At 31.2% G+C, this 25,812-nt stretch overlaps 1 protein-coding gene across 1 annotated transcript in view; it reads right to left on the bottom strand.

The window, feature by feature from the left end:
• Nucleotides 1-530: 530 nt before the first annotated feature.
• The window catches only part of LOC143063119 (E3 ubiquitin-protein ligase DCST1-like), a 38,266-nt gene continuing 12,984 nt past the window's right edge, over nucleotides 531-25,812 (bottom strand). The window contains exons 8-19 of the mRNA XM_076235086.1: nucleotides 24,969-25,106; nucleotides 23,078-23,211; nucleotides 22,336-22,490; nucleotides 20,921-21,020; nucleotides 18,456-18,551; nucleotides 15,777-15,903; nucleotides 14,198-14,314; nucleotides 13,002-13,144; nucleotides 12,430-12,543; nucleotides 12,016-12,201; nucleotides 11,438-11,534; nucleotides 531-1,055 (exon numbers count right to left, since the gene is read on the bottom strand). Coding sequence (XP_076091201.1) covers nucleotides 11,445-11,534; nucleotides 12,016-12,201; nucleotides 12,430-12,543; nucleotides 13,002-13,144; nucleotides 14,198-14,314; nucleotides 15,777-15,903; nucleotides 18,456-18,551; nucleotides 20,921-21,020; nucleotides 22,336-22,490; nucleotides 23,078-23,211; nucleotides 24,969-25,106 — 1,400 coding nt within the window. The 3' untranslated portion in view covers nucleotides 531-1,055; nucleotides 11,438-11,444. The remainder of the gene's footprint in view (nucleotides 1,056-11,437; nucleotides 11,535-12,015; nucleotides 12,202-12,429; nucleotides 12,544-13,001; nucleotides 13,145-14,197; nucleotides 14,315-15,776; nucleotides 15,904-18,455; nucleotides 18,552-20,920; nucleotides 21,021-22,335; nucleotides 22,491-23,077; nucleotides 23,212-24,968; nucleotides 25,107-25,812) is intronic.

The raw sequence follows: 25,812 nt of genomic DNA, 5'->3' as shown, positions 1-25,812 counted from the left end.
GCATTATGTATATTATTTTGAATCATATAACTATTGATATACATTGAATTTCTTTACAGGTAGACTTCAGCTATAACAAGGTTGTGAACTGATATGAAAGAGTTGAAAAGTAATGAAAATACAATTTGTTACGTAGAGAATTATTTGTATTGCTTAATTATCAACAAATGCTTCAGCAATATTCTAACACAATAAACCAACAAAAAAGAACCTGGCTTTTCCAATTCTCGAACCGGGGTTGTTTTTAGGCATATCTTATTATTTTTTTGTCAATTGAAAAGCGGAGTGTTGATAGCAGACCTTTGCTACTAGCTGTTAAATTCCTTCACAACAATACTATTCAAGACTCGAGGTCAGTTAGATCCAGTTGTAATAACACCTGGTTATAGTTGAAGACTGTATGTATGTTGCCTTCAAGAATCATTTGGGTTAAAAACAATGACATATAGGAACATTTTCTATAGTCTAATAGTTCAGAAGTTAGTTTGTTGTTGGTTTCTTTCGTTTTTAAAAAAAAACTAGAAAAACACTACTTTTTTACTGCTATAATACTACAAAATATAACCATACAATTGTTTATCAACATACACATTATAACCCGAGTTAATAATTTTAATACAAATATCAGTCTGTAGCAACAATACAAATATTCATAACTTCCTGCTACATGTATACCCAAACACGAAAACACTACCACAATGATATTATTCTGTAGCAGCAATGACAATACCGAGAGCACTAATAGCAAAACTCAAGCACGAAAAAGCTACAACAAACAAAACCATAGTTTTCTGTTCGTGTCCTCTTTTCGTAAACATATAAGCCAGTGAATACAACAGTATCATTGCTATTGCTGATGATGATAGTACTATCGATCCAATCACGGCAATATGCTTATTTGGTACATTTAAATGGTATGATAACTGTACAATCTCAGCAATATAGTTGACAAACAGAGCACTTCCAAAACTTAGTAGTGTCATATTGAGCGTAGTCTTTACATTTACTGGCTTCTCTCCTTCATCTCTAAATCTATCATCATCGGACATTTTCATCTAAACAAAAAAATAAACCTTTAAGTGACGTTATGCATATTTTTTTTTAACATCAAATATATAATGTAGGTGTGTCAGCTTTAAATAATTTTAAGAATAATAAGACGTTTCTTTTATTAATACATAAACAGACAACTAGTTATCAGTTAAAACTAATAATGTAACGTGTATAAAGAATTGTTGAGGTACAACTTATGTATCATAAAAATGTCAAATATATGACACAAATTTTGTACCCTCAAATTCTAGAGAAAGTAATTGTAAATAGTTATCAAAGGTACAAAAATGTACCAGGCTTATAATTAGATACTTCAGCTTTTCGTTTAAATAAGACTCATCAGTGACGCTCAGATCAAAAGAGTTAGAAAGCTAATATTCCAAAAATCTATGCCTGGGATAAGAAAATCCTGAAGTGTTTCGAATAATTTACTCTTTTGTAAACAGTAAATTTCTAAAAATGACCATATAATATTGTTTAAGGACCAAGTCAACGTATTTATTATGATGTATTTTTCATGTTTACATAATCACGGCTGGTAATCTACACACGCAGAACATTTGGTTCTGCAATGAAAACCGTGAGAGGATTTTCCGGTTGTGATTGAGTGGAGTAATTGTCAGCGCTTCAAAAGGTATGTATATTTCTAAATCTCAATTTTCTTATTCAACTGATCAAAATATTGAAAATCTGAGAATGCTATGCTGTGGTGAATACTTTAACGAAGAAATACATGTATCATTTATTGTTGTACGTAGAGTTGAACTCTTACATAATCAGTTGCCCCACGAGAAATCGCCTAAAAAAGTGACATTTTAATTTTAAAATGGTTCTATTTACAGACCTACAAGTTCAAATTTAGTTTTTTTTAGGGCAATGGGTATGAATGTTGTTTTTGGCGGCGTGTACGCTGTCCGGTGTTGATAGACGTCTTAATAATTCCAAAAACTACATTTTTTCATTAAGTCATGCGTGAGGGGATCGGTTCTGATTGAGTACATCGTGAATGCGTGAAGGGAAGTACAAATCATATCTTTATATTCAAGCTATGAGTCGTTGAAACTTACCTAAATAAGGCTACATTGTTCATGAAAAAACACATAATGTGTGCTAAAAAAATCACTGAGATTGATATTGAAATAAATTGTTGGAACCTAGGGTTTAATAATATGTTTCACGAAGAATAAAAACAAAAAATGTTGTCAACGATAACCAAAAATACTGCAGAGATGTTGGGGAGTATCTCATTCGTCTTGATTCGTCCTTTTCAAACCACTCAACAATGTCCAAAACAGGTCGAATTCAATGTTGTTTTAAAGGAAAACGTCCACTAATGAAAAAAAAAAAAATCTTCCCCTTTTCCCTTCGTCTGAGAGTTTATCTAAAGCACTTTGAAAAACTTTATGTTCTTCTTCAATGTCTTCCATGTCGTCTTTCTCGTGGTCTACTACGTGGTCTTCTTCTGTGACTTCTTATATGTCTTCTTCGTTGTCTAATACATGCTCTTCCTTATGGTCTTCCTCGAGATTATCTTGGCTTACATCGATGTTCGTGAATAATGAATTCTGTATATCTGCCCTTTTTGTTTCGGAAATTTCGTGATTTTGGGTGAAAAGATTACGTCTAATATATATAAGTGTTGAAGTTTTGATCGGCGATATACTTTTCTTTAATATATGTGGTGATCTCTGTTACGTATATTTGACGACAGGACTACTCCCACAGGGTTTAGTTCGCTTCGAGGGCTGGGATAACTTTTATCTCCATGGCTTTTTGTAGAGAGTCAATTTTAGTCCTCTTTTCCTTTTACCTTTGAATAATGGCATTTTCTGAATTTGAGCAAACAATTTTAAATATTTTGATTTCATAGAATCAGTGATCAGTTTACATCTGTTAAAGTATAAGGACAAATCTGTGATGATTTTTAATCAGCATTGATCACATTTATTGAGTCAACAAAAGTCACAAAGCCAAAGATTAAAAAAAAATTCTGTACTTCCCCTCACGCATTCACGATGTCCTCAATCAGAACCGATCCCCTCACGCATGACTTAATGAAAAAATGTAGTTTTTGGAATTATTAAGACGTCTATCAACACCGGACAGCGTACACGCCGCCAAAAACAACATTCATACCCATTGCCCTAAAAAAAACTAAATTTGAACTTGTAGGTCTGTAAATAGAACCATTTTAAAATTATAATATCACTTTTTTAGGCGATTTCTTGTGGGGCAACTGATTTTGTAAGAGTTCAACTCTACGTACAACAGTAAATGATACATGTATTTCTTCGTTAAAGTATTCACCACAGCATAGCATTCTCAGATTTTCAATATTTTGATCAGTTGAATAAGAAAATTGAGATTTAGAAATGTACATACCTTTTGAAGCGGTGACAATTACTCCACTCAAGCACAACCGGAAAATCCTCTCACGGTTTTCATTGCAGAACCAAATGTTCTGCGTTTTTAGATTACCAGCCGTGATAATGTATCGGTATTATAACTATTGATTCAGTGTTAAAAAATATATGGAATAAAACTCATCTTCTAGATATAATTTTTCAAAGCCTCAAACTCACTTTTAACAATTTATCCCTTTTGAACTTTACCTCAATTTCTGAAATTGTGCATCAGTTTTGTAAATCAAATATGCGTGTGTACTTCGAGTCAAACCCTTACCAACAGACTCTAAAAACATTATACTCATATGTTGAGCTTTTGTTTTTTATCACTGTTTCATATTAAGGGACGGGCGAACGCTAGCAAACATGATTGACCCTGCATACTATATTATTTCCGAAGCAGAACTCGTAATTCAGTAATATTCGTTGGTTGCTGTTTGCCCTATTCATATTTTGTTTATAGTTTTATATAAATCAGGCCGTTGGTTTCTCATTTGAATTGTTTTACATTTTGTCATGTCATATCGAGCCTTACAGCTTACAGTTTGAATTTTGCTCATTGCTGAAAGGGTACACTTACGGGGACATCCACTTCATTTGATATCTGGTGGATAGCTGTCTCTTAGGTAATCATACCAAATCTAGTTAATTTATACCTTTAATTTTTTGTGATTAAATTGTTTTATTCGCAGTTGTTTAGGACGTGTACATTTTCCAAACAAAACAGTTTTTAGTTATAACATATTCATATCAAGTTTATTTGAAATTTGAATATTCCAAAAACTTGCTTCAGCGATTCATTTAGTTTTGCAATACTTTCTTGAAAGGAAAGTGAATATTTTAAAATGATAATCGTAATTCAACACAGTTAAAGTTACCATACATATATACCAAATTATTTGCTAATTTCATTTATATAGTTCCATAAGTTTTAATTGAAACAAATTATATTTCAGTAATGTGATTTTCTTTAAATCTAATTTGAGTATGTTGAGTAAATATGAAACCTAGCTGAACGTTTAACAGCCAGCCACCGTCATCATAAATTTAAGTACCGGTCTTTGTAAAAATCATGCAGAAGGTGATTCATGGCATGTCACAGAAGTATTTTTTTTTTGCCCTATATCATAAGAACTTTGGTAGATGGTCAAAATTCTGTCTTTATTTTCCCTGTATTATGCCCGTTGCCATGGTAACCACCAAATCAACATTTTGCCTGAATATGTGAAAAAAGACCCTTTTTGAAAATATAAAATAAGGGAATTTAAAGTCCCATAGAAATAAAGTTAATCAATACAAACAATATGTATATTTACAGTATTGACAAACAAAACCCCAAACTATATAAAAACGTTAAAATTGTGAATTTACTAAATAGTTTGTTTCCTTAGCAACCATTTAAAAATGTGTTAAAATTCGAAAATGAAAAATTTCAAAAACTTTAAAATTTGTTTATATCCCAAGACCAACAATACCATGACATGTCATTGACAAATTTTGAAAGACCACACTCTATGTATTAAGAAAATAAAAAGAAAGTCGTGTGTTTTTTTTTTCTTTAAAAAAAAAATTTAGTCAAAAATTGTCAATTTTCACCAAAATTCAGATTAACAATCAGATGAATAATCAAAAATTTTGAACTTAAAAAGCTAAAACATTCCATTTATATGTGCATTTCTGACACACATTTGTTAATTTTAAACGAGAATATATGATAAATGAAGATATACTTGTACAAAATGAAAAATCATCACTCTGGGTATGGTGCACCCCCCTTTTTTTTCGATTTTTTTTTTTTTTTTTCAAAATTATAAAATTTGTTGAAAGAAATGTAATATCTCATTGTGTTTACTTGTGAACTAAGTATTTTAAGAATTTAAGCATAACACAACTTCTAAAGTTGAGGGCAGCATATGTACCCCCTCCCTTCAATCTTATATGTAAGATTTCTCAGAAGTTTAAAAAAAAAAAATGGAATACGCATAACCCGTTGTCGTGTCTAAGACTGATGCTGTCAGTGAAAAAGAATAAAGTTGAATCCAAAACTTAATTACTAGTAAGTCTATGTATAAAGATAAGAGGATGTGTTGTAATTGTCAATGAGACAATTAACTCTCAACCAGAGAGCAAAGACATAGAAATAAACAAAAGAAGATCACCGTATATCCTTCAAAAATGAGCATAACATGATTATCTATAAAACAAATCTTAATGAACATTTAAAAAAAATAGCTCAGGATCCTTTCTCTTTCAAAATGGCTATAAAGAAGTTACAGTAACAATTTAATGCAACTCATTGTTGGTTTTTAAAACAGATTGATGCTTTAAAAACTTTAACCCTAGACTAAACAAGAAGACTCACCCTGAAATGTCTGGTTGGTTTTATTTATAATTGAATTACTTTTGAAACTCTGCAAGTGTTATGTAAAGATTAACATTATCAATGTTCTAAGAAAATGAGGTCAGGGTAAGATGAACTATGTCAGACAGACGAAAAAAAGAGAACGGAAACGGAAAATTCAGCATTTTTTCCATTTTTAAAGGGGCATAACTTATTGACAGTACCTGTTACACCAATAACATTCTAACTGTTCTGAATTTTATGGAAATAAGCATTGTGTGTAAGTTTCAAAACATTTGGTTGTGGCAAACTTAAGTTAGAGAACGGAAACAAAAAAGTCAGCACTTTTTTCTATTTGTATAAGGGTATAAGTCTGAAACGGACGTACTTACAGACAAGGATACAACTTAATGCCCCCTTTGCTACAGTGGGGGCATACAAATTCTACATGTTCTATCTGAGGAAATATATACCAACGATCTACATTAAATTGTGCAAGAATTTGTCAATGTTTCTATTGTATATGGTGGAAAAGGACAGCTTGTCTTTTATTTATTTTTTTAAAATAACTGAATTATTATTTGTATACCGCAGAATAATCGCGTTTTTTTATGGTTCTCAAAAATATTTTCCTTGTGGCCCTGAGGAAAATTTGCTGGTCCGAACTATTGTATACTGTTTTGATTCTCAAACCTTTATGACAACCATGTGCAATGACCATTCTTGAATTTTGCCTAATTTAATCAATTGTTATATTTACATATTTTTATGCCCCCGTAGTGGCGGAGGGGGCATTAAGGTTTACCCTTGTCCGTCCGTCAGTATGTCCCAACGTTGGTTTCTGTTCTCTATCTTTAGTTTGCCTCAACCAAATGTTATGAAACTTAATCACATTGCTTATTACCATAAAACAAGACCAAGTTTGGTGGTGTCACTTAAACCGTCCAAGAGTTATGCCCCTTTACAAATAGAAATATTGCTGAATTTCCGTTTCTGTTCTCTAACTTTAGTTTGTCTTTACCAGATGTTATTAAAATTATACACAATGCTTAAAACCACCAAATGCAGATCAACTTTGAATTTTTGGTGGTGTAACTTTCACTGTTCTATGCAATGCCTCTTTATAGAGGGAAAAAGTTGTTGAATTTTTTGTTTTGTATTTCATTCTTTAGTTTGCCTCAACCAAATGTTACGAAACTTTTACACAATTCTTATCACCATAAAAGTTAGTACACAATTGGTAAGTGTCTTCAGTCATGTCCGTTTATAACTTTTATGATATGGAAGCGGGAGCATCATCTGTTTCCAATGGACACATTCCGCATTTATTTCAAATCTTTTAGATAAGTTAGATTATTATATATTAGAATAAAAAAAAAGGTTCTGTAGTTCTTCTTCAATTTTAATTTTAGCACAGTTAAATCGACATAGTGACAAATAAGTGTTTGCATAAAGGTTTCGATACATGTCGATTTACATAGGAGGTAAATAGTAACAGCCATTATAATCTGACTCTGCGCAATAGTATACTAGTCCACAAAAGAAACGATACAAGGCAATGTATTTTCCATAGATAATGAAATTGGAAACACTGTACGAAGATTAAAACTGTCCCATTTGTCTAATCTTTACAGAGTGTTACTATCTTATCAAAACCACTGATTTATAATAAGACAAAAAAAATATTTTATTTTTTTATTTTTGTTATATCAAAAATAGTATTTTTATAAATAAACCAGATGCTCCGCAGGGCGCAGCTTTATACGACTGCAGAGGTATTGCACAATACTTAACATAATAATTTTGGACCCCGATTTGGACCAACTTGAAAACTGGGCCCATAATCAAAAATCTATGACCATGTTTAGATTCAGCATATCAAAGAACCCCAAGAATTCACTTTTTGTTAAAATCAAGCTAAGTTTAATTTTGGACCCTTTTGACCTTAATGTAGACCAATTTGAAAACAGGACCAAAAATTAAGAATCTGAATACACGGTTAGATATGGCATATCAAAGAACCCCAGTAATTAATGTTTTGATGAAATCAAACAAAGTTTAATTTTGGACCCTTTTAGCCCCTAATTCGTTGGGACCAAAACTCCCAAAATCAATCCAAACCTTCCTTTTGTGGTTATAAACCTTGTGTTAAAATTTCATAGATTTTTATTAACTTATGCTTAAGTTATTATGCAAAAACCAAGAAAAATGCTTATTTGGTACCTGTTTTTGGCCCCTAATTCCTAAACTGTTGTGACTAAAACTCCCAAAATCAATCCCAACCTTCCTGTTGTGGTCATAGAGACCTTATGTTAAAATTTCATAGATTTCTTTTTACTTAAACTAAAGTTATTGTGCGAAAACCAAGACAAATGCTTATTTGGGCTCTTTTTTGCCCCTAATTCCTAAACTGTTGGGCCAAAACACCAAGAATCAATCCCAACCTTTCTTTCATGGTCATAAACCATGTGTTTAAATTTCATAGATTTCAATTAACTTTAACTAAAGTTAGAGTGAGAAAACCAAATGTCTTCGGACGACAACGACGCCAACGTGATACCAATATACGACCAAAAAATTTTCAATTAAAAAAAATCGAAATAAGAACTTAATTTTTTTCGTTTAAACATGGTGCGCTTAAAATGTTGATTGCCAACCGTCCTTGTGTCCATCTGGCTGTCCTTGCAGCGCTCGCACATGTGCAAATTATGTCAGATTTTTACGAAATTAATACTTTAGGTTATTATAAGCAATATCTCAAACAAGTTAAATATTGGTGGTCAATCGACTTTTATAAAAACAGTTATAACCCTTAAAAATAATAAATTTATGGAAAATAGCCCCTTTAACGCTCCCACAGGTACAATTCTTGCCAGATTTTTAATAAAACTTATACACTAGATTAATATCAACAATATCTCGGATGAGTTCTATAATCATGGACAATTGACTTTTTTTAAAGAGTTATGACCCTTAAAAATATTAAAATTTATGAAAAGTGGCCTTGTTAGCGCTCTCGATGGTACAAATTTTTTATTTTTTATTTTCAGTTATTTCTGATAGAACGGACGTAGTTTTTTTAGGTCACCGTTTCAAAGGAACTGTGAATTTTGCCATCACTTTGCTTCCGTTGTCGTCTGTCCGGTGTACAATATTTGAAACATTTCCACTGAAACTACTGAACCAATTCCAGTAAAACTTATAAACTGAATGATTTCTTAGGATATCTAGAATAAAGTTTGTGTTCTATTTTCTATTTTGTAAAAAAACATGGCCGCCATGGGTAAAATAAGAACATGGGGGTAAAATGCAGTATGTAGCTCATATCTCAAACACTAAAGCCTTTTAAGAGCAAATTTTCAGATGAATCTAACAACCCATTGTTGGGTTGCTGCCACTAAATTGTTAATTGTACGGAAATTTTGCAGTTTTGGTTATTATCTTGAATATTATTAATGACAAAGATAAACTGTAAACAGCACAACTTTCAGCAAAGTAGGATCTACAAATAAGTTTATATGACCAGAATTGTCAATTGAATCCTTATGGAGTTATAGCCCTTTAAAGAAATTTTTCACAATTTGTTCATCTAGTTTGCTTCCTTTAAAAAAAATCTTCTTCTGAATATGCTTAATCAATTTCAGCCCAACTTGGGAGTTATAATCTTGTATAAATTTAGTTTTTTATTTCCTTGTACTTCAAGAAACTTAGCCACTATGGCTAAAATGGAACATAGGGGTAAAATTCATTTTTTGCTTTTGAAGAAAAAACGACAGATACAAAGAACATTTAAATGGAATTGTTAAGCCACTCATTGATATATATTGAAGGGACAAATAATCAATGATGCAAGATTTAACCAAAAATTTCAGGTGATCGATTCAGGTTCTTTAGAGTCAATTTTAAAGACCATGAAATAGCATCTAAAGATTTTAAATTTCTGTTTGAGTTGTTCTCTCTTTGACACATTCCCCATTTCTAAAAAAAATTCTAATAGAGTCTATATAAAAATGGTGTAGGGGGTTCTATTATTGCCATCACCCTTTGAAGAAATTTCATGTTTTAATGCTCAAAATGTTCACAATTGAATTCCATCTTTTAAATTTTTTAATAATTTTTTGAATTTTGAAAAAAGGGGGGGGGGGCACCATGCCCAGAAAGAAAAAATGTCCTTCTCTACAAAAATATCTCTATCAATCATATTTTCTCATTTATAATTACCACATTTGTGTCAGGAATGCACGCATAAATGGAATTTTTTAGCTTTTTAAGTTCAAAATGTTTCAGTATTCATCTGTTTGGTAATCTGAATTTTGGTGAAAATTGACAATTTTTGACTAAAATTATTTTTTTAAAGAAAAAAAACACACGACTTTCTTTTTATTTTCTTAATATATAGAGTGTTGTCTTTCAAAATTTGTCAATGACATGTCATGGTATTGTTGGTCTTGGGAGATAAACAGATTTAAAATTTTTAAGTTTTTGAAATTTTTCATTTTCGAATTTTAACACATTTTTAAATGGTTGCTATGGAAACAAACTATTTAGTAAATTCAAAATTTTAACGTTTTTGTATAGTTTGGGGTTGTGTTTGTCAATACTGTAAATATACATATTGTTTGTATTGATTAACTTTATTTCTATGGTTCTTTAAAATCCATTATATTTCAATTTTCAAAGGCTACTTATAGACGTATTTAGGCAAAATTTTGAAAGGATGGTTTCCATGGCAACCAAGGTTGAAAAGAAAAAAATAATACAGAAAACTTATTTTCATACCATACCTTCATCATAAACAAAATATAAAGACATTCGAAGAGGGGTCATGAATCGCCCATCAACAGGAACCTGCATGATTCTTACAAAGACCGGTACTTAAAACATCTAAGGGTTCGTTGGTATTAAAAACAATATAAGACTTACCCCAGGGTCAATGCAATATACCTTTTTAGTTACTTCCAGTTTGACTATAAACGTCTTCAGAAAATATATGCAAACCGAAATAAACACTAATTTGCTTTCCTAAGTTTTATTCTTAACACACCTATTTACAAAATATTCACTTACCGTATAATATAAATATCATAAAGCAATTAAATGTATTTACCTTAGTAAGTTGCTGAATTAATCTGAATATAAGCAAAGACACGATGGGCCATTATCAGTAAAAGTGTTTGTCTTTAAATTTCAGATATTTTTATTGTCTTTAAATGAACTTGGGTTTGGTTTGCTGTTTTAAAAGTGTTTGTATATATAGAAGGCGTATATAAATAATGAACTGAGAGACCGTACAGGTAAAATCACTGTCTGTAGGCAATGAATATCGTTTTTGTACTTGAGGTGGATGTGTTTTGGGGATTGAAAGTATTCACCATTTTTATGCAATTAAAATATGAAATAGAACTCATTAAACTTTTGCCAGTACTCTGTGTACACACATTGTGCTTGAAACAAATGCAATACACATTGATCCATCTTGAAAATACACCGTCCAATTTAGCACGTTATGACTCCGTGACTGCAGTTGCTAGGGAGACACCACTATAGATATTTTACACACTTTCACATATATCTCGAATTACAATCCCTGGACACCATCTTTCGAGACATGACTCCTAGATATTTTAATAAGTCTAACCTGTGTCTCAAATTTCCTCTTCCCCAGAACTTTCAGATTCATCTTCAGTCAGATCACTGTCATCAGAATCTTCGTGCATACACGCGTAACATCGAAACTAAAAAAAGTATGTGTTGAAACCAGATGTTTTTCGATCATGTAAAATAATTACTTTTACAATTTTTTACATGTTTTCAATATTAAAAAGTGTACGATGCATATTTTTTGGGGTTCTTATTTATGTAACATAAAATGAAGATAAATGTTTAAGAGAGAACAAACCAAAGATTCATAATACATTCAATACACCGTTTAATTGACATAAGGAGCCTTTATTGCGTTATAAACTAAACAGTGGTACTTCTAGAGTAAACACATAACTTCAGTCAGCTATTTCTATTCATTGAGATTTTTGATCACGTTAAGCCCCTGTGATTGTTTTTTTTTATGGATTGCTTTCAAATAACCATAAGTGTTAATTTCTTTAAGGCTTTTCAAGCTATTGGTTTCCAGTGTTCCTTGTAAAAACCCTACGGTCATACAAAATTAGTCAGAACTCGGAGTGAAAAGTTTGTGCTCGATATTGTTAGTTTACTTACATTTACATCTTCCCAACATTCAAAACAATACCCGAATGGACATCCCTTTGTTTTACACCTTACGAAACGTAAAGATTCGGGTTCGCTACAGATTAAACAGGTTTCCTTGGCAGACTCAAACCTTTTCAACCAACCGCAAAGTGCTGGGAATTCCTTACGAAAGCTTCCTAATAAACTCGTTTTCTTCTACAAAATATATAAAAAAAATGAGAAGTGAATTATGATTCATAAATGTAATTTTATTTTTCTTCTTAGAGAATATTCGGATAATAAAGTCTTACAAGACATTTCAAAATGTAAAAATACATTTTAACTACGTAAGCATGAAAGCGGGGCTTCAATCTTATATTTATTACATCTATCTATCAATTTCTATTATTTTGTAACAGCAAATTTTAATTCTTGATAACTTACCGACAAAGTATTCTTTCGTGCATTTCTTCTCACTTGATGTCTCATATGACGTGCATAGCCTTGTCTCTTTTTGTACAAATCATTAAAAAGATATAAAATCCTAGCCTTTTCTCTCTGAAGAATAAAGAAAGGCTCACCTAACATCTGGACTCAAATATTCAATATACGTAAATATCTTTCTAAACTCCATAATGGGAGCTTTATAGAAAAAAAATAAGGTCCATAATACTTGTACACGATATATATCCTCAGCCAATAGATTTTAAAGCACATAAAAAAAAATAAACGCACTATTAATGAAAAAAGGCATAAAACAACTTTCTGAGCTTTCTTATTTTGAAATTTCAAAGGCTTTTAATTTCAAATTAAGTTTATTATCGAAAAAAGATTAATCTTAATAGTTTTTGAAGTTGAACAAACTTTTCAAACAAGGGAAAAACAAAAATGCAGTTGACACACGGGACAACAATAAATGAAATAATCATTACGATTTTCATATTTTTTCGTTGCTAATTGTCATATTGGCCAGGACAATTCAATGAACTAAGTCCTTGCTCATTATACAACAGTACCTTTCTATAGAAGAATGCGGCAACAAGACGTCTAATCCTGAGTCCATAGGATTCTACTATCATCAATAACCAAACAGCACCAAAACAACCATAGATGTAAAATATATATTTGTTATCCATGCTTACTGGTCTTGGAAGGCATTCTTGAAAAATATAATTGTATAAAATTTGTTCTTTAAAATGTATAAAGTCTAAATATTTCTATATTTATTGTTTAGTTGTGAGCACTTGTCTCCATTCTAACCACTATTTTAATGAAGATCAGTGCTTATTACTGGTATATGATTATTCTTATAATATTTCTATGAATTGCTGCATCATATAGAGGCTCCTTTGATAACGGAAGCTCAATAATCGATGAATCCAGTATCGGTGCCTTGACATTTTGGTATTTCTCCATTGGAGTATGTGTAGGCTTAAATTATGGCTCGCATATTAGTTTTGCAATTCACATTGTTTTTTTCAATTTTAATTAGCAGGCGGTTATCGAACTAGATGCATAATGACAATACCGCCAAGTTTGGTCCAATTGAACAAGTTATTTCGAAGAATGTTTTTGTAAAACGGGGTTAGTTGCACAATATCTACAACAGAAACCAAGAGACGGGAAAAGAGCAAATCATCCTTTGGGTGAGCCACTTCACCAAATATTACACAGTAAAGTCATAAACCTTGCTATTCTTAGCAGTTTTGTCGTATTGTTTTCCTGACTAACGTTCTTTGCAAATTTAAGACTTTATTTTCACAGATTCGATGCCTCGTAATTATGACTACTGTTGTAGTTCAAAGTATCAAATAAGAATTGGTAGTTTTTACCGATGTTCAAATCAATATTTAAAGATGTCCTACCATCGTAAAATCGATTAAAAAAAGACACACCAATGTAAAAAATTAAACGATAGAGACTGTCTACGTCAAAAAGGTAAGCTCCTCATGATATGCATACACCACTCGCCATGCAAAAAAATAATGTCACATTTGGTAATAGGATGTTAACTTGTAAACCAATTTTGAATATGCAAAACGGAAAACAGCCTTGAGGAAATACCATTGACACCAAACGGAGAAATATCAGATAAGTTTTCTGTCTTACATGTATCATCTACCAAGCCGATCCTATCATGCCACACTGTCATTATATGACACAGTTGGTGAATCTATAGATACGTTTTTTCAATGCTTATAGAGATACTTACCATAGTTGGTACTGACTTCATTAACTTCGTGCTTTGCATCAAAACTTTTAATAAACATCCTTACAATGTTTGACATGAAGCCCTTGCCGAAAACTTGAACCATTATATGATGTTTTCCTACAGTAAAGAACCATTTGATTCACAGTAGATTAGAAATTCTATGACACAATCTTTTTATTCTGGCAGACCCTAACTTTTTTTATATTCATTTTCATTTGTCCATTGTCAAGTAATTTACGCGAGAGTTTACTTATTGATAAATAAAGTGTTAAAATACGTGCATTTTTTTCAAACAGATAACTTATATTTTATTCCCAAACCAAAATGGTCTTAAACACATAACTGTACTAAAAAGCCATTTAAAAAGAAAACAACACTATTATGATTATCAGGATAAGCATATATTAATATGATGCCAAATGTTAGGCAAACGCTGTTTGAACGCTAGACTGTAGTGATGAATTGGATTCTATTTATTAAAGAATTGAAAGAGAAAGCCTGTCAATGATTTGTTTTGAATGTTTATTTTTTATCAACAATGTGTATCATAGTACTGAACAAGTTTTCAATCAATACATTTTGTACCTAATGTTATCATATTTGACATTCAAACAGTACAATAGAAACACAAAATCTAATTATTTGAAAAATTAATTAACCAACGATTTAAATATAATCAGAATTCCTCCTTGAAAAAAATATGAAGCTCTTAAAGGTTTGTTTGAGGAATTAATATACTGGTATTGGACAAAATGTTTTAAATGGGTTCTTTACGTTGCTTTCTACTTCAAATGTTACAGTACAGTTTTGTCTATTTCTAACATTTATTCTATTGTACTACGATTTAGTAAATAGCTTTAATTGAGTAAGGTTTTGTTGAAATATAGAAAGAACAAAATAAAGAGTCAAAACCTGATAACCTGCAGAATTGGAAATCGTTTACTATGTTTCTAATTGTTTCAAACAATTAGTGATATCTTCCATGCATGTTATAGACATCATTCACACCTGTTACTCCGTATCGCTCAACATGTTCAAATATATTTTTTTGGCGGCCTAAACTATCTGAACTTACAAGTACAAAAGCACTAGTTTTTCGTAGGTCAAAACTGTATGAACATATTCAGTAGAATAACCGTTTCACAAATGTTATCGGATATGTTCCTTATGTCGTAACTACAATTCCCTTCCCTTTCATGAATGTGACCTACCAAATAAGAATATTTACCGGATTTGTTATTACATAAGAAACACGACGGGTGTCACATGTGGAGCAGGATCTGCTTACCCTTCCGGAGCACCTGAGATCACCCCTAGTTTTTTGGTGGGATTTGTGTTGTTATTCTTTAGTTTTTTATGTTGTGTCATGTGTACTATTGTTTGTCTGTTTGTATTTTTCATTTTTAGCCATGGCGTTGTCAGTTTATTTTCGATTTATGAGTTTGACTGTCCCTCTGGTATCTTTCGTCCCTCCTTTTGAGACAAATATAATAAAGTGATGATTAAATATAGTCAGGAAATTTTGCGACCCGCATTGTATTAGACTTAAAACTTTTGGACGGCAATTACACTTTCTTACCAAACTGTGCGTAATCCACTCTGCTATGACGTCTTATTATATCCATCACTGTAAACAGGAGATAGTCGGAGTAAAGGACAACACCAGTAATCAAACATCGCATCAATATCATGAAAGTTCCTTTATTCTTAAAGGAGAAAATAAAATGATATGAAAACGAATGAAGCATACAAGGTACTATTATCAAATAATGAACTAAATATGATTAAAGTTACATGTTATATGTGAAGAGTGTGGTCAAGAAACGTATTTTTTTCCGAAAAATGTTTTAAACTTGGGAATACGTTGTTGTTTTTTTTAAATAAATGTCAACCGATTGTTAAGTAGTAGTTTTCAGGGGGTATTTGCAAGATCTTTACCGAGTAAAAAATCGAAATTAACACCGTTTTTGATATTTCAAGCACTCCTTCGCTAGATATGCGTATGTTGTAAATTTATATCTATCATTTCGTGTTTCACATAATCATTACAACTTTTAACTCAAAATTTGGTAAACAACTTTGATACGCAACATTTATACTAAAATTTTCAACCAATTTTTTACTACCATTTTTTTTGTTATATTTACACTATCTGGTTCCCTATTTATATCAGTGATATCAGTTATATAACTGTACCAGCACTAAATTGTCATCATGTTTGCATAGAACAATATATGTTATTTTCTAGAAATACCGATTAAGTCTTTGAAGCTTAAGTGGCATCTGCAATTTTATTTCTTAATAATATTAAATTAAATGATATTAATTCTGTTCCATCTTATTCGTTGATCTGCATACAATAATATTGTCCATACCAGTTGCACTATTTAACTGAGACATAGTAATATAATGTCTCATTTCTTGCAAACCTTTTTATAATGTCTGCCTGCATTGTACGTATTGATTGGAAAATAAAATCAAAAACTAGCAAAATACATTGCAATAAAATGAAAAAAATAATCGGAAAGTTATGTATGTATATATGCAACACTCCCAAACGTGTCCTTCCCCCCAAACGTGTCCGATTCTCCCAAACGTGTCTTTTCTCCCTAAACGTGCCCGAAATGTACAATATTTCCTAAACGTGTCCGATTTCATAACCCCAAAACATGTCCGATAATTGTTATTCGCCAAATCGTGTCCAATATTTAACGCCAAAACGTTACACGTCTTTTAGTGCTTTTACATGTATCTCTTAAATAAAATCGCTGATAACGTTTACGGCAATTCTATGATGGGAGACACACGTGATGAAGATGTCATTTATCAGATTAAGTTAGTTCGATGTAGGTTTTTAATGATTATAATAATTGCAAAATTAATCTGTTATTATTAAGTAACTTTGACTGCAGTTGTTTATTGTCCAGTTGCAAGTATTTCATATTCGTTTAGAGCGAACATACACATAGTTCTGGAGTTGAATTAATCGTTAACTTTGATAATTTTTTTGTACTTATAAACTCCGATGATGCCTTTTATATTTATCCGAATATTGCATGGCGGAGTTTTAACAGTATTTTTTTTTACTTTTGTCAATAGTTTGTGTGTATTTCAAAAACCTATCAAATTATAAACTTGTTATCCTGGTTTTTAATAAATTTTAGGTTTCCACCATCACTAAAGACACACGACAAGAAACATAACGTCCAGTGCCAAATATTTCATGCATAAGTTTTATAGATTACTGTTATGTGATCAACGCCGGTTTTAAATGCAAATTTATTTTGTAGTGTATAAATAAACTTTAGAATGTTGATTACGTATTGTCCAGTTGCAAGTACTTTATGCATATTTAGAGCGCACAATAGTTTTGCAAGTTTTAATGTTTTTACAGTTGTACTGTACACATTAACTTTAAACTAAACTTTAAACTGATGATCGCGTATTGTCCAGTTGCAAGTATGTCATGCATATTTAGAGAGAACATACAAGTTTTAATGTTTTTGCAGTTCTATTTAGAGAGAACATAGGCTACCTGTTCTTTTTTTTGTTTTTTTTTTTACATTTTAACATACATGTTTTAATGTTTTTACTGTTCTTTTGTTAAGATAAACTCTAGACTGCTGGTTGCATATTGTCCAGTTGCAAGTATTTCATGCAAATTACAGAAAACATACAAGTTTTAATGTTTTTTTTCAGTTCTACTGAATAAATTAACTTTAGACTGTTGATTGTGAATTGTCCAGTTGTCAGTATTTCATGCATAATTAGAGAGAACATTAAAGTTTTAACGCGCAGAGAAAGGAACACTTTGACCCGTTAACTGTACTGTTTAACTCAACATGTTTGCTTACAATTTACAAACGAAATAGCCGAAATGACGCCCCCACTTTAAGCCAGTTTAATTGTTCCGTTTTGAAAAAGTACTAACGTGCTTATGTATATTTTTAATGAAATGGTAAAATTAGTATACGTTGATGAAATAGCAATAACCAAATAACGCTTGATATGACACGTTTTGGGGATTGGACACGTTTGGGCGTTTATACAAATGACACGCTTTGGCGCAGTTTTAAACTAGACATGTTTGGGGGAATCGGACACGTTTGGGGGGAAGGACACGTTTCTGAGTGTTACATATATAAAAATAATTTTTACTTTCCTACCTTGAAGTATATGAATAGATTAATTATAACTTGACAAAATAAAGTTCAAATACTTATAATAATACAGTTCAACAAGACATCAAAATTATTACTAATTTCTTCTTTTCCGCTGACATGAGCTTTGGACTCCAGGGGAACACCAAACACTTCTTTTCTGACTTTTTCAGTGGTAATAATCCACGTTTTTCCTGCAAAGTTGAGGTTGTTAAAAAAAGATATATGACACAAATATGAACGGATTTTGAATGGAAACACAAAAATAGTTCAAATTCTTCACAAAATTTGTAAGCGGCAATCTAATATTAAAAAGATGAAACCCGTTCCTATATTGAGCTCCAAAAACAAAACACTTACCTCAATCAAAATAAAAGTTGTTATAGTCGAGAAGTCTACGTTCATAACCACCTCAAGGATATCGTAGAAGCGAGTTCTCCTCGATTATTGGATTCTCTGATCCAATTTGCAGTCGGATCAAGCCGAAGAATGTTAAATTGGTATTTGCTGCTTCCATGTAAGAAATCGTCTTTTTGGATTAAGCACCAAGACTGGTCGGCTAAAACGCAGAGTAATGTATTCGGATAATGTCTAATACTAAGACTCAGCGTGTAGGTCTTGTACAAAGCATAGTTTAAAATCATATCAAATTAATGTGTTCTTGATTGTTTGGCTGTGAGATTTGTTCAAGTATGCAGCCATAAATAGTCAAAATATGGACGTTAAATACGATCGGTGCCTCATTTTAAGACAATGCCATGTACTATGTACATTAATAACCCTTGCAATATATCTTTAAGGGTTCGTAGAAGGCCTGTTGAAAAGCAAACGTTTCTGTCCCATTCCAATATACCTTAATTTTCAAATGGGAGTCTAAATTTTCCGAACTTCATCCTGGATGGACTCTTTTACAGGATTTACCTTTACATTTTAAAAACAAAACATGATTCGGACGATGTCTTTAATTTACTTAATGGTCACTTCATCAAAAAAAGGTGAATACTATATATGATAAATGCAAACATTTTTTGTTGTTGACGTCATTGTCAAATTCAAAATCAACAATGTTTTGTGGCAATTTTGTAAAAGATTTAGTAATTTTTTAGTTGTATTTTTAGTCATTTTTGTTTTGTGAGTCTGTGATGGATGTTTGCACAGATTTGACGACTGGATCCCAGATTGTGTACTTATAACATATAACGCATGTTGCCAATACAGAATGCTTAGTTAGCTATAAAACTAGTTTTTAACATTTCTTTTCTTCGGAAGTCATAAATATTGCAGTTGGTTTTTTTTTCTTCTTCTTCCATTTACAAATTAATGTTGTGTTTAACATTGACTATGCGAAAATAGTAGCCAGAGAGAGTATTGTCTCTCATCCTAGGTACTATTTTCCATAGTCAATATTAAACACAACATTAATATCTTTATTATACTGACTGTTTACTATTTTAAATAGTGTTAATTATGTATGTCTATAAAAAAAAATGCTTTTTAGTATGGAAAGAGGCTCTTTATGTAACTCTGCATACATATATGCTGTCTTAAAGAAAGGGATTGTGTCTACTTGACTGTTAGAAAGAGTTACAAATAAATAAATTCAAAAGTATGCGTTTTGAGGTGAAATGATTGATTTTAACATTATCTGAATATTAATCATTATTGACTAGTTAAACAAGTAGCATTTTGCTAACATTGTAAGTTGATACTAAAGATTGTCTTAAACTTGTTATGGGGTACTTTATTTTGCTCGTTGTTGAAGGCATTGAGTCATGTTGACTTCAGATGAAGAAGTACCAAAAAGGCATCGAGTCAGAACTTTGATTGTCCAGTATTAATTTATATTTTGTCTAAACATGGTTTACTCCATACCCCTTCCATTCCATTCTCATTAACATTTTCCATAGTACTCAATAACTTACAAAAAAAGACAGTGATATGGTCATAACTATTGATCTGTAACAAATGACTTCTAAAGTATTCAAATAGTTTTGGCTTCAACGGCAGTAAGCAGAACAAAAACGTTATAACAGAAACTACAGTATTTTAAAGTCTCTTAAAATGTCAGAAAATTTTCAATGATATTTACTATTTTCCCCTTGTTCAATTGCTTGTCAGGCTTATAAAATCCAATCCACTTGTTTGTCAAAGCAACTAAGCTCCGCCTTTACACGTGAAACTGACAGTAACAATAGTCTGTTTCAATAGCAAGTCATACTATTTTCACAGTTAGTGCAGTTAACGATATATATTTCTTTTAAAACTATTCAAAAATAGAGCAATTTTACTATAGAAGGACAATCTTACAGGAAGTATACTAATGCTTGACAGAATATAATTTTGTTAGTTTTTAAGATTTTTCCCTTTTTGAATTTGTCTTGGAATTCGATATTTGTGTTCTTCTGTTTTATTCTTAGTTAATAGACAGTTCAAAAGAAGGAAAGATATCAATGTTAAAGTGTCATAGTGTCATATCAAAGGATTATATAAAAAGGCTTATGTAGCTGATGTATGTTGTTCCAATAAACACGTAAGTAAACTATTAAAATATACTTTAGATTACCTGTGCATTCCTTCTCTTGTCAATATGTTTAAAGTAGTCTGAGACGTAAATATTGTCAAAGCTGAAGTCTGACAAATATTTTTTGTTATACTTGTACGAGCTGGAAAAAAACATGAATGTAATTATTTATCCTACACGATCGTGGGGTATTGTTTATACTAATTGAACTTAATCGAAATTTAATGATTTTAAGTAGATTTGCTGTTATAAAATTCGAAATCATATCATATAAGTGGTGTTTAGCTCTGGTTAGGTGGACGTTTCGTCTCCGAGGGTATCACCAGCCCAGTAGTCAACATTTCGGTGTTGACATGAATATCAATAATGTGATCATTTTTATAAATTTTCCGTTTACAAAACTTTGAATTTTTAAAAAAACTAAGGATTTTCTTAACCCAGGCATAGATTACCTTAGTCGTATTTGGCACAACTTTTTGGATTTTGGATGCTCATTGCTCTTCAACTTTGTACTTATTTGGCTTCATAATTATTTTGATATGAGCGTCACTGATGAGTCGTGTGTAGACGAAACGCGCGTCTGGCGTCGTAAATTATAATCCTGGTACCTTTGATAACTATTTTGTCAAAGTTTTCTTTGATTTGGAATTTTTGTTTTGTTTTATAAGCTCTTAAACTTATATCTATACATATTCCACAATTAAATGTCGAGTGCATCAATATTATCGCTGATCGACTTCTAGGGACTGTTTCAAATAAGTGAGAACATTTTATATCCAATTGTTCAACTCTTTACATTTCCCTAAATACGAAAGAATCAAAATATACTAGAAATGACATTCAAAATAAACTGAAATACTACAATATTGAATTCAAAAGCATCAAAGTATAGATTTTGGGGTCGTCAACCCTTAACATTTTGGCAGGGTCCCCCCCCCCAAATCGTGCAACAAAATTTCCCCAAAAATGTTTTAGACAACTAGTAAAGCGATGACTATATATTGTCCCGAAATCTTTTCAAGTATTAAAATTAAATAAAAGATCTATAAAAACAACATAACATCAGAAGGATATATTTAGACGAGAAGCTTATCTGTAATGTGTTAACTTAAAATTCCCGTTACCATGTTAACAGGTGATGTCAATATGGTATCTTTGAGCTCACGAAACGGCGATTACTAGTATTAGGCATTTCTCATCGTCATGCGTACGTGGATCATACCCAGGGTAGTGTAAAACAAAAAATAAGAAAGCTTAAGTTTTAATAATCATGCTTATTGATGAGGTTATTTTTGTAATATGACATTTAAGCCAAAATGTGTAGATATTAGACAATAACATAATCTAAATTCATCAAATGCACATTTTGACAAAAAATTTCTCCATAAATGATTCGAGGGAAAAAATAAACAAAAGTACCTTGAAAGTACAAAAAAAAATATATTTTAGAAATATACCTGTAGATTACTCGTAGAAAAGTAAATCCAAGGAGACATTTTAACAGTTTCTTAAACATGTTGATTAACTGTTCTCGTTGTTTAAATTCATTCATCGTTCCTTTACGTATCTCCTCAACAGATGTGTAGTCAAGACCTTCTTTTGATTGGACAAGCTGTAATTAATTATTACCTATAGAGTACTAAGATAAATTAGAATCTTCTATATATGCTTTTTGTGTTAAATAAATAATTCCGTGCTGTGTGATACGAGATATATCAATTCATGCAAGATGAAGATAGCATACCACAATCATAGGAGAATAACGTTGTACAGATTTCGTATATGTAGCCGTCACCTCACTACTACATAATACCGAAACGAGTAATAGTATTATATTTTTGAATTTGATTGATTTGTGGAATTCGATGCGACTGTCATACAAATGAGAGGTTTAGCGCTTTTAAGCCAGGTTCAATTCACCATTTTCTTCATTTGAAAATACATGTACAAAGTCTGGAATATGACAGTTGTTGTCCATTCGTGTGATGTGTTTTATCATTTGATTTTGCCATTTGGTTAGGAACTTTCCGTTTTGAATTTTCCTCTGAGTTTAGTATTTTTGTGATTTTATTTTAATTTTATTTTTTATAATATCATAAATTTATAAAAAAAAAGTTTATGGACGTTAAAGTTTCAAAAATTCAAGTAGATATTTTATGTGAATCAGTTTCAGAGAATGCCCTCATCTAATATACAAACCTTGTATTGTAAATTGACTTCAAAGTTTTCATCCATCACATTCACCATATCCTCAGAAGCCACATATGTCTCTCCAAATCCAGGTTCAACAACATCCATAGCATCACAGTCCATACCGGCAGCACCTGGGATCACTGCAAACATATAGGTTTGCTTGTGCATGTAATATAAGATAAAGTTTACTTATTACTTATTAGGTTAAATGTTTTTTTATAAGAATTAAACAGTTGTGTTAGTTTCTCAAAGTTTATTAGGATTGGTATAACTATAAGCTGACAACAGCTAGAAAAGGCATGGCAACGTTAGCAACTAATATTCATGTATAAAACAAATTTTCATTGTTAGATTTCAACATCTGAAATCTTATTGTTTTAAAGCTTGTTCAACTATGTACATGGCTATTGGTTAGAATTGACATTGTGTAGGAGAAATGTCGGTATTTCTTTGCTACCTGTACCATTTAAAAAAAACCTTGCAGCTACGATAAAGCCAATAGTTGTTGAAAATGGCATTAAACACCAACAATCAATCAATCGATTAATCATTAAAGATGTAAACATCAAACATAATGTTTTAAAAGGAGATTACTATTAGTTATGAAGAAAGTGAAATCTTTTTTCATAAATTGTATTCTCAATCAGAATGATAAATAACGTTGGATAGATGGGGTTATATTATCAATCATTTTGTGATGTTGCTGATGGTTCGAGAAATAAATTTGGATTTCAAATTTAAAATCAAAGGCAGTATTTCATAGCCATTTTATCTATAATAATAATTATCATATACTTGGACTAAACATATGATTTTAACTGTATGATAATAACATTGAATTAACGTAAGCTCCATATTTTTCGAATAGGTGCTTAGCGGGCTGAAAAGTTGATCACATACTTCGATTGTTATCACATGCCTTTCCGTAACGTTATCGCATGGCATTACGATGATTCTCGGCAAATTCCGTAGAATACACCTCAATACCGGGTTTTTCAGTGAAAATTATTACAAAGTAGAGTACAAAACAATTATTTTGATGACTGGAAAGTAAATTGTGTAAAATAATAAAAACAAAAAAACAAAAAAAAAAACAAAAACAAAAAAATATTAGATAAATGCATTTTTTTTTTAAAGTTTCAAACATAATTTAGAAAGTTTCTTTAAAAAGAGTTGACTTTTCAAAACAGTGTTCATTGTGTATCTTGTTGAATTATTTATTTTGTCCATTCGTCCATATAAAAATATATTTCTTCTCTGTTGAGGCATATGATAGAATGTCGAATGTACTAAATCTGGGGTCCTACATCCGTGACCTTTTCAATCTTTGAACTTCTATTTAAATTGGAAACACGTAAAAGGACTAATATATGAATCTGTTATTTTTCTCCATTGTTGAAGCATATGATGAAAAGATCATAACTTGTCATATTTTTTTTTGCGACTCTTGGGCTGATATTGAACCTAGGGCTGATAATACATGCGATGTGAAAAATGCCATGTAATATTCTGATAGTATTGTTAGCTTATATTTAAAAAGGCAGATCTCGTAATTGCAGTAGTACTAATAGTTTTCGGCAAGAAAATAAAAAAAGTCTTCTCGTATTCTATAATCATGTGAACATCAAGTACTAGCTTTGATTGTTTCCCCCTTCCTTCTTGATCCATTAGTTTGTGTGTGCTACCTTGATATGTCTCTTCATTATGTTCTTATTCGATTTACGAGATTTTAACATCGGTACACTACTGTTGTCTTAATTTGGAAATAAAGTTTGGTCAAGCGGCCTAAAATAAAGGTCAAATCAACAAAATATTATATTCCGAAATTGTGTTCTTAGGCATTTAAACAATTCATTATTACAACGATCTTCCAGGCACAAATAATAACCGTACTTACATCTAATAATCTCACAGAAGAACGTCATTTTCATTGGCAAACACAATAGGTACCCTATGAATGGTATGGTTTTAAGACATCGTTTTTCTAGATCTTTGAATTTATCTCTACATCTTAGGACACCTTCATTCCATACATCTATCAGGGAAAAAATATCATAGATTTTATGCACCTACACAAATATTAGAAGGAATGACAAAATGAATAATGAAATAAATAAGATGGTGATCACTATAAAAACCAACAAAAAGTCGACCATAACAATTGGCATAAAGGACAAAGCACCTAGGCATAATTGAAAAACTAAAATTCAAAAAATGACAATACACAAATAACACAATGGCAAGATCTTTAGAAAAATAAAGAGACGTTCTTTTATATAAACTTGGTTCATCAACCTTCTACTAATACACTGATGACGTTTTATAAGGTTTCAGTAGCAGTTACAAGCTCTTTCATAAATAGTGGGCGAGTTTGGAAATGTTATATCCCATATGCAGTAACAACAACCATAACGGTACCAATTTTTCTGCACAAGATGCGCATTTCGACAATACATGTCTCTTCAGTGATGCTCGTGTCCAAAATATTTGAAATCCAAAGCTTATATAAAAGATGACTTTGGTATATTGCTACTAAGATGGGGGATATTGATAATTTCAAAATTAAAATCGTCTCGTTTGTAAAAGATTCTTTAACTGAAATGACCGTTTATTTCAAATAAGAGGTATAAAGCTAAAATTGACGGGGTGATGTCGTGTTTGTTGTTTGTTTAATTTCTAGGTCTAGAGGGTATATTAATGAAACCAAATCAGAAAAGTTTGGAAAAAGAGTGTTAAAATTA

Source organism: Mytilus galloprovincialis, chromosome 2 (assembly GCF_965363235.1).
Source record: "Mytilus galloprovincialis chromosome 2, xbMytGall1.hap1.1, whole genome shotgun sequence".
NCBI lineage: Eukaryota > Metazoa > Mollusca > Bivalvia > Mytilida > Mytilidae > Mytilus > Mytilus galloprovincialis.
The sequence above is the reverse complement of the archived record's forward strand: the minus strand, read 5'-3'. Positions and strand labels throughout refer to the sequence as shown.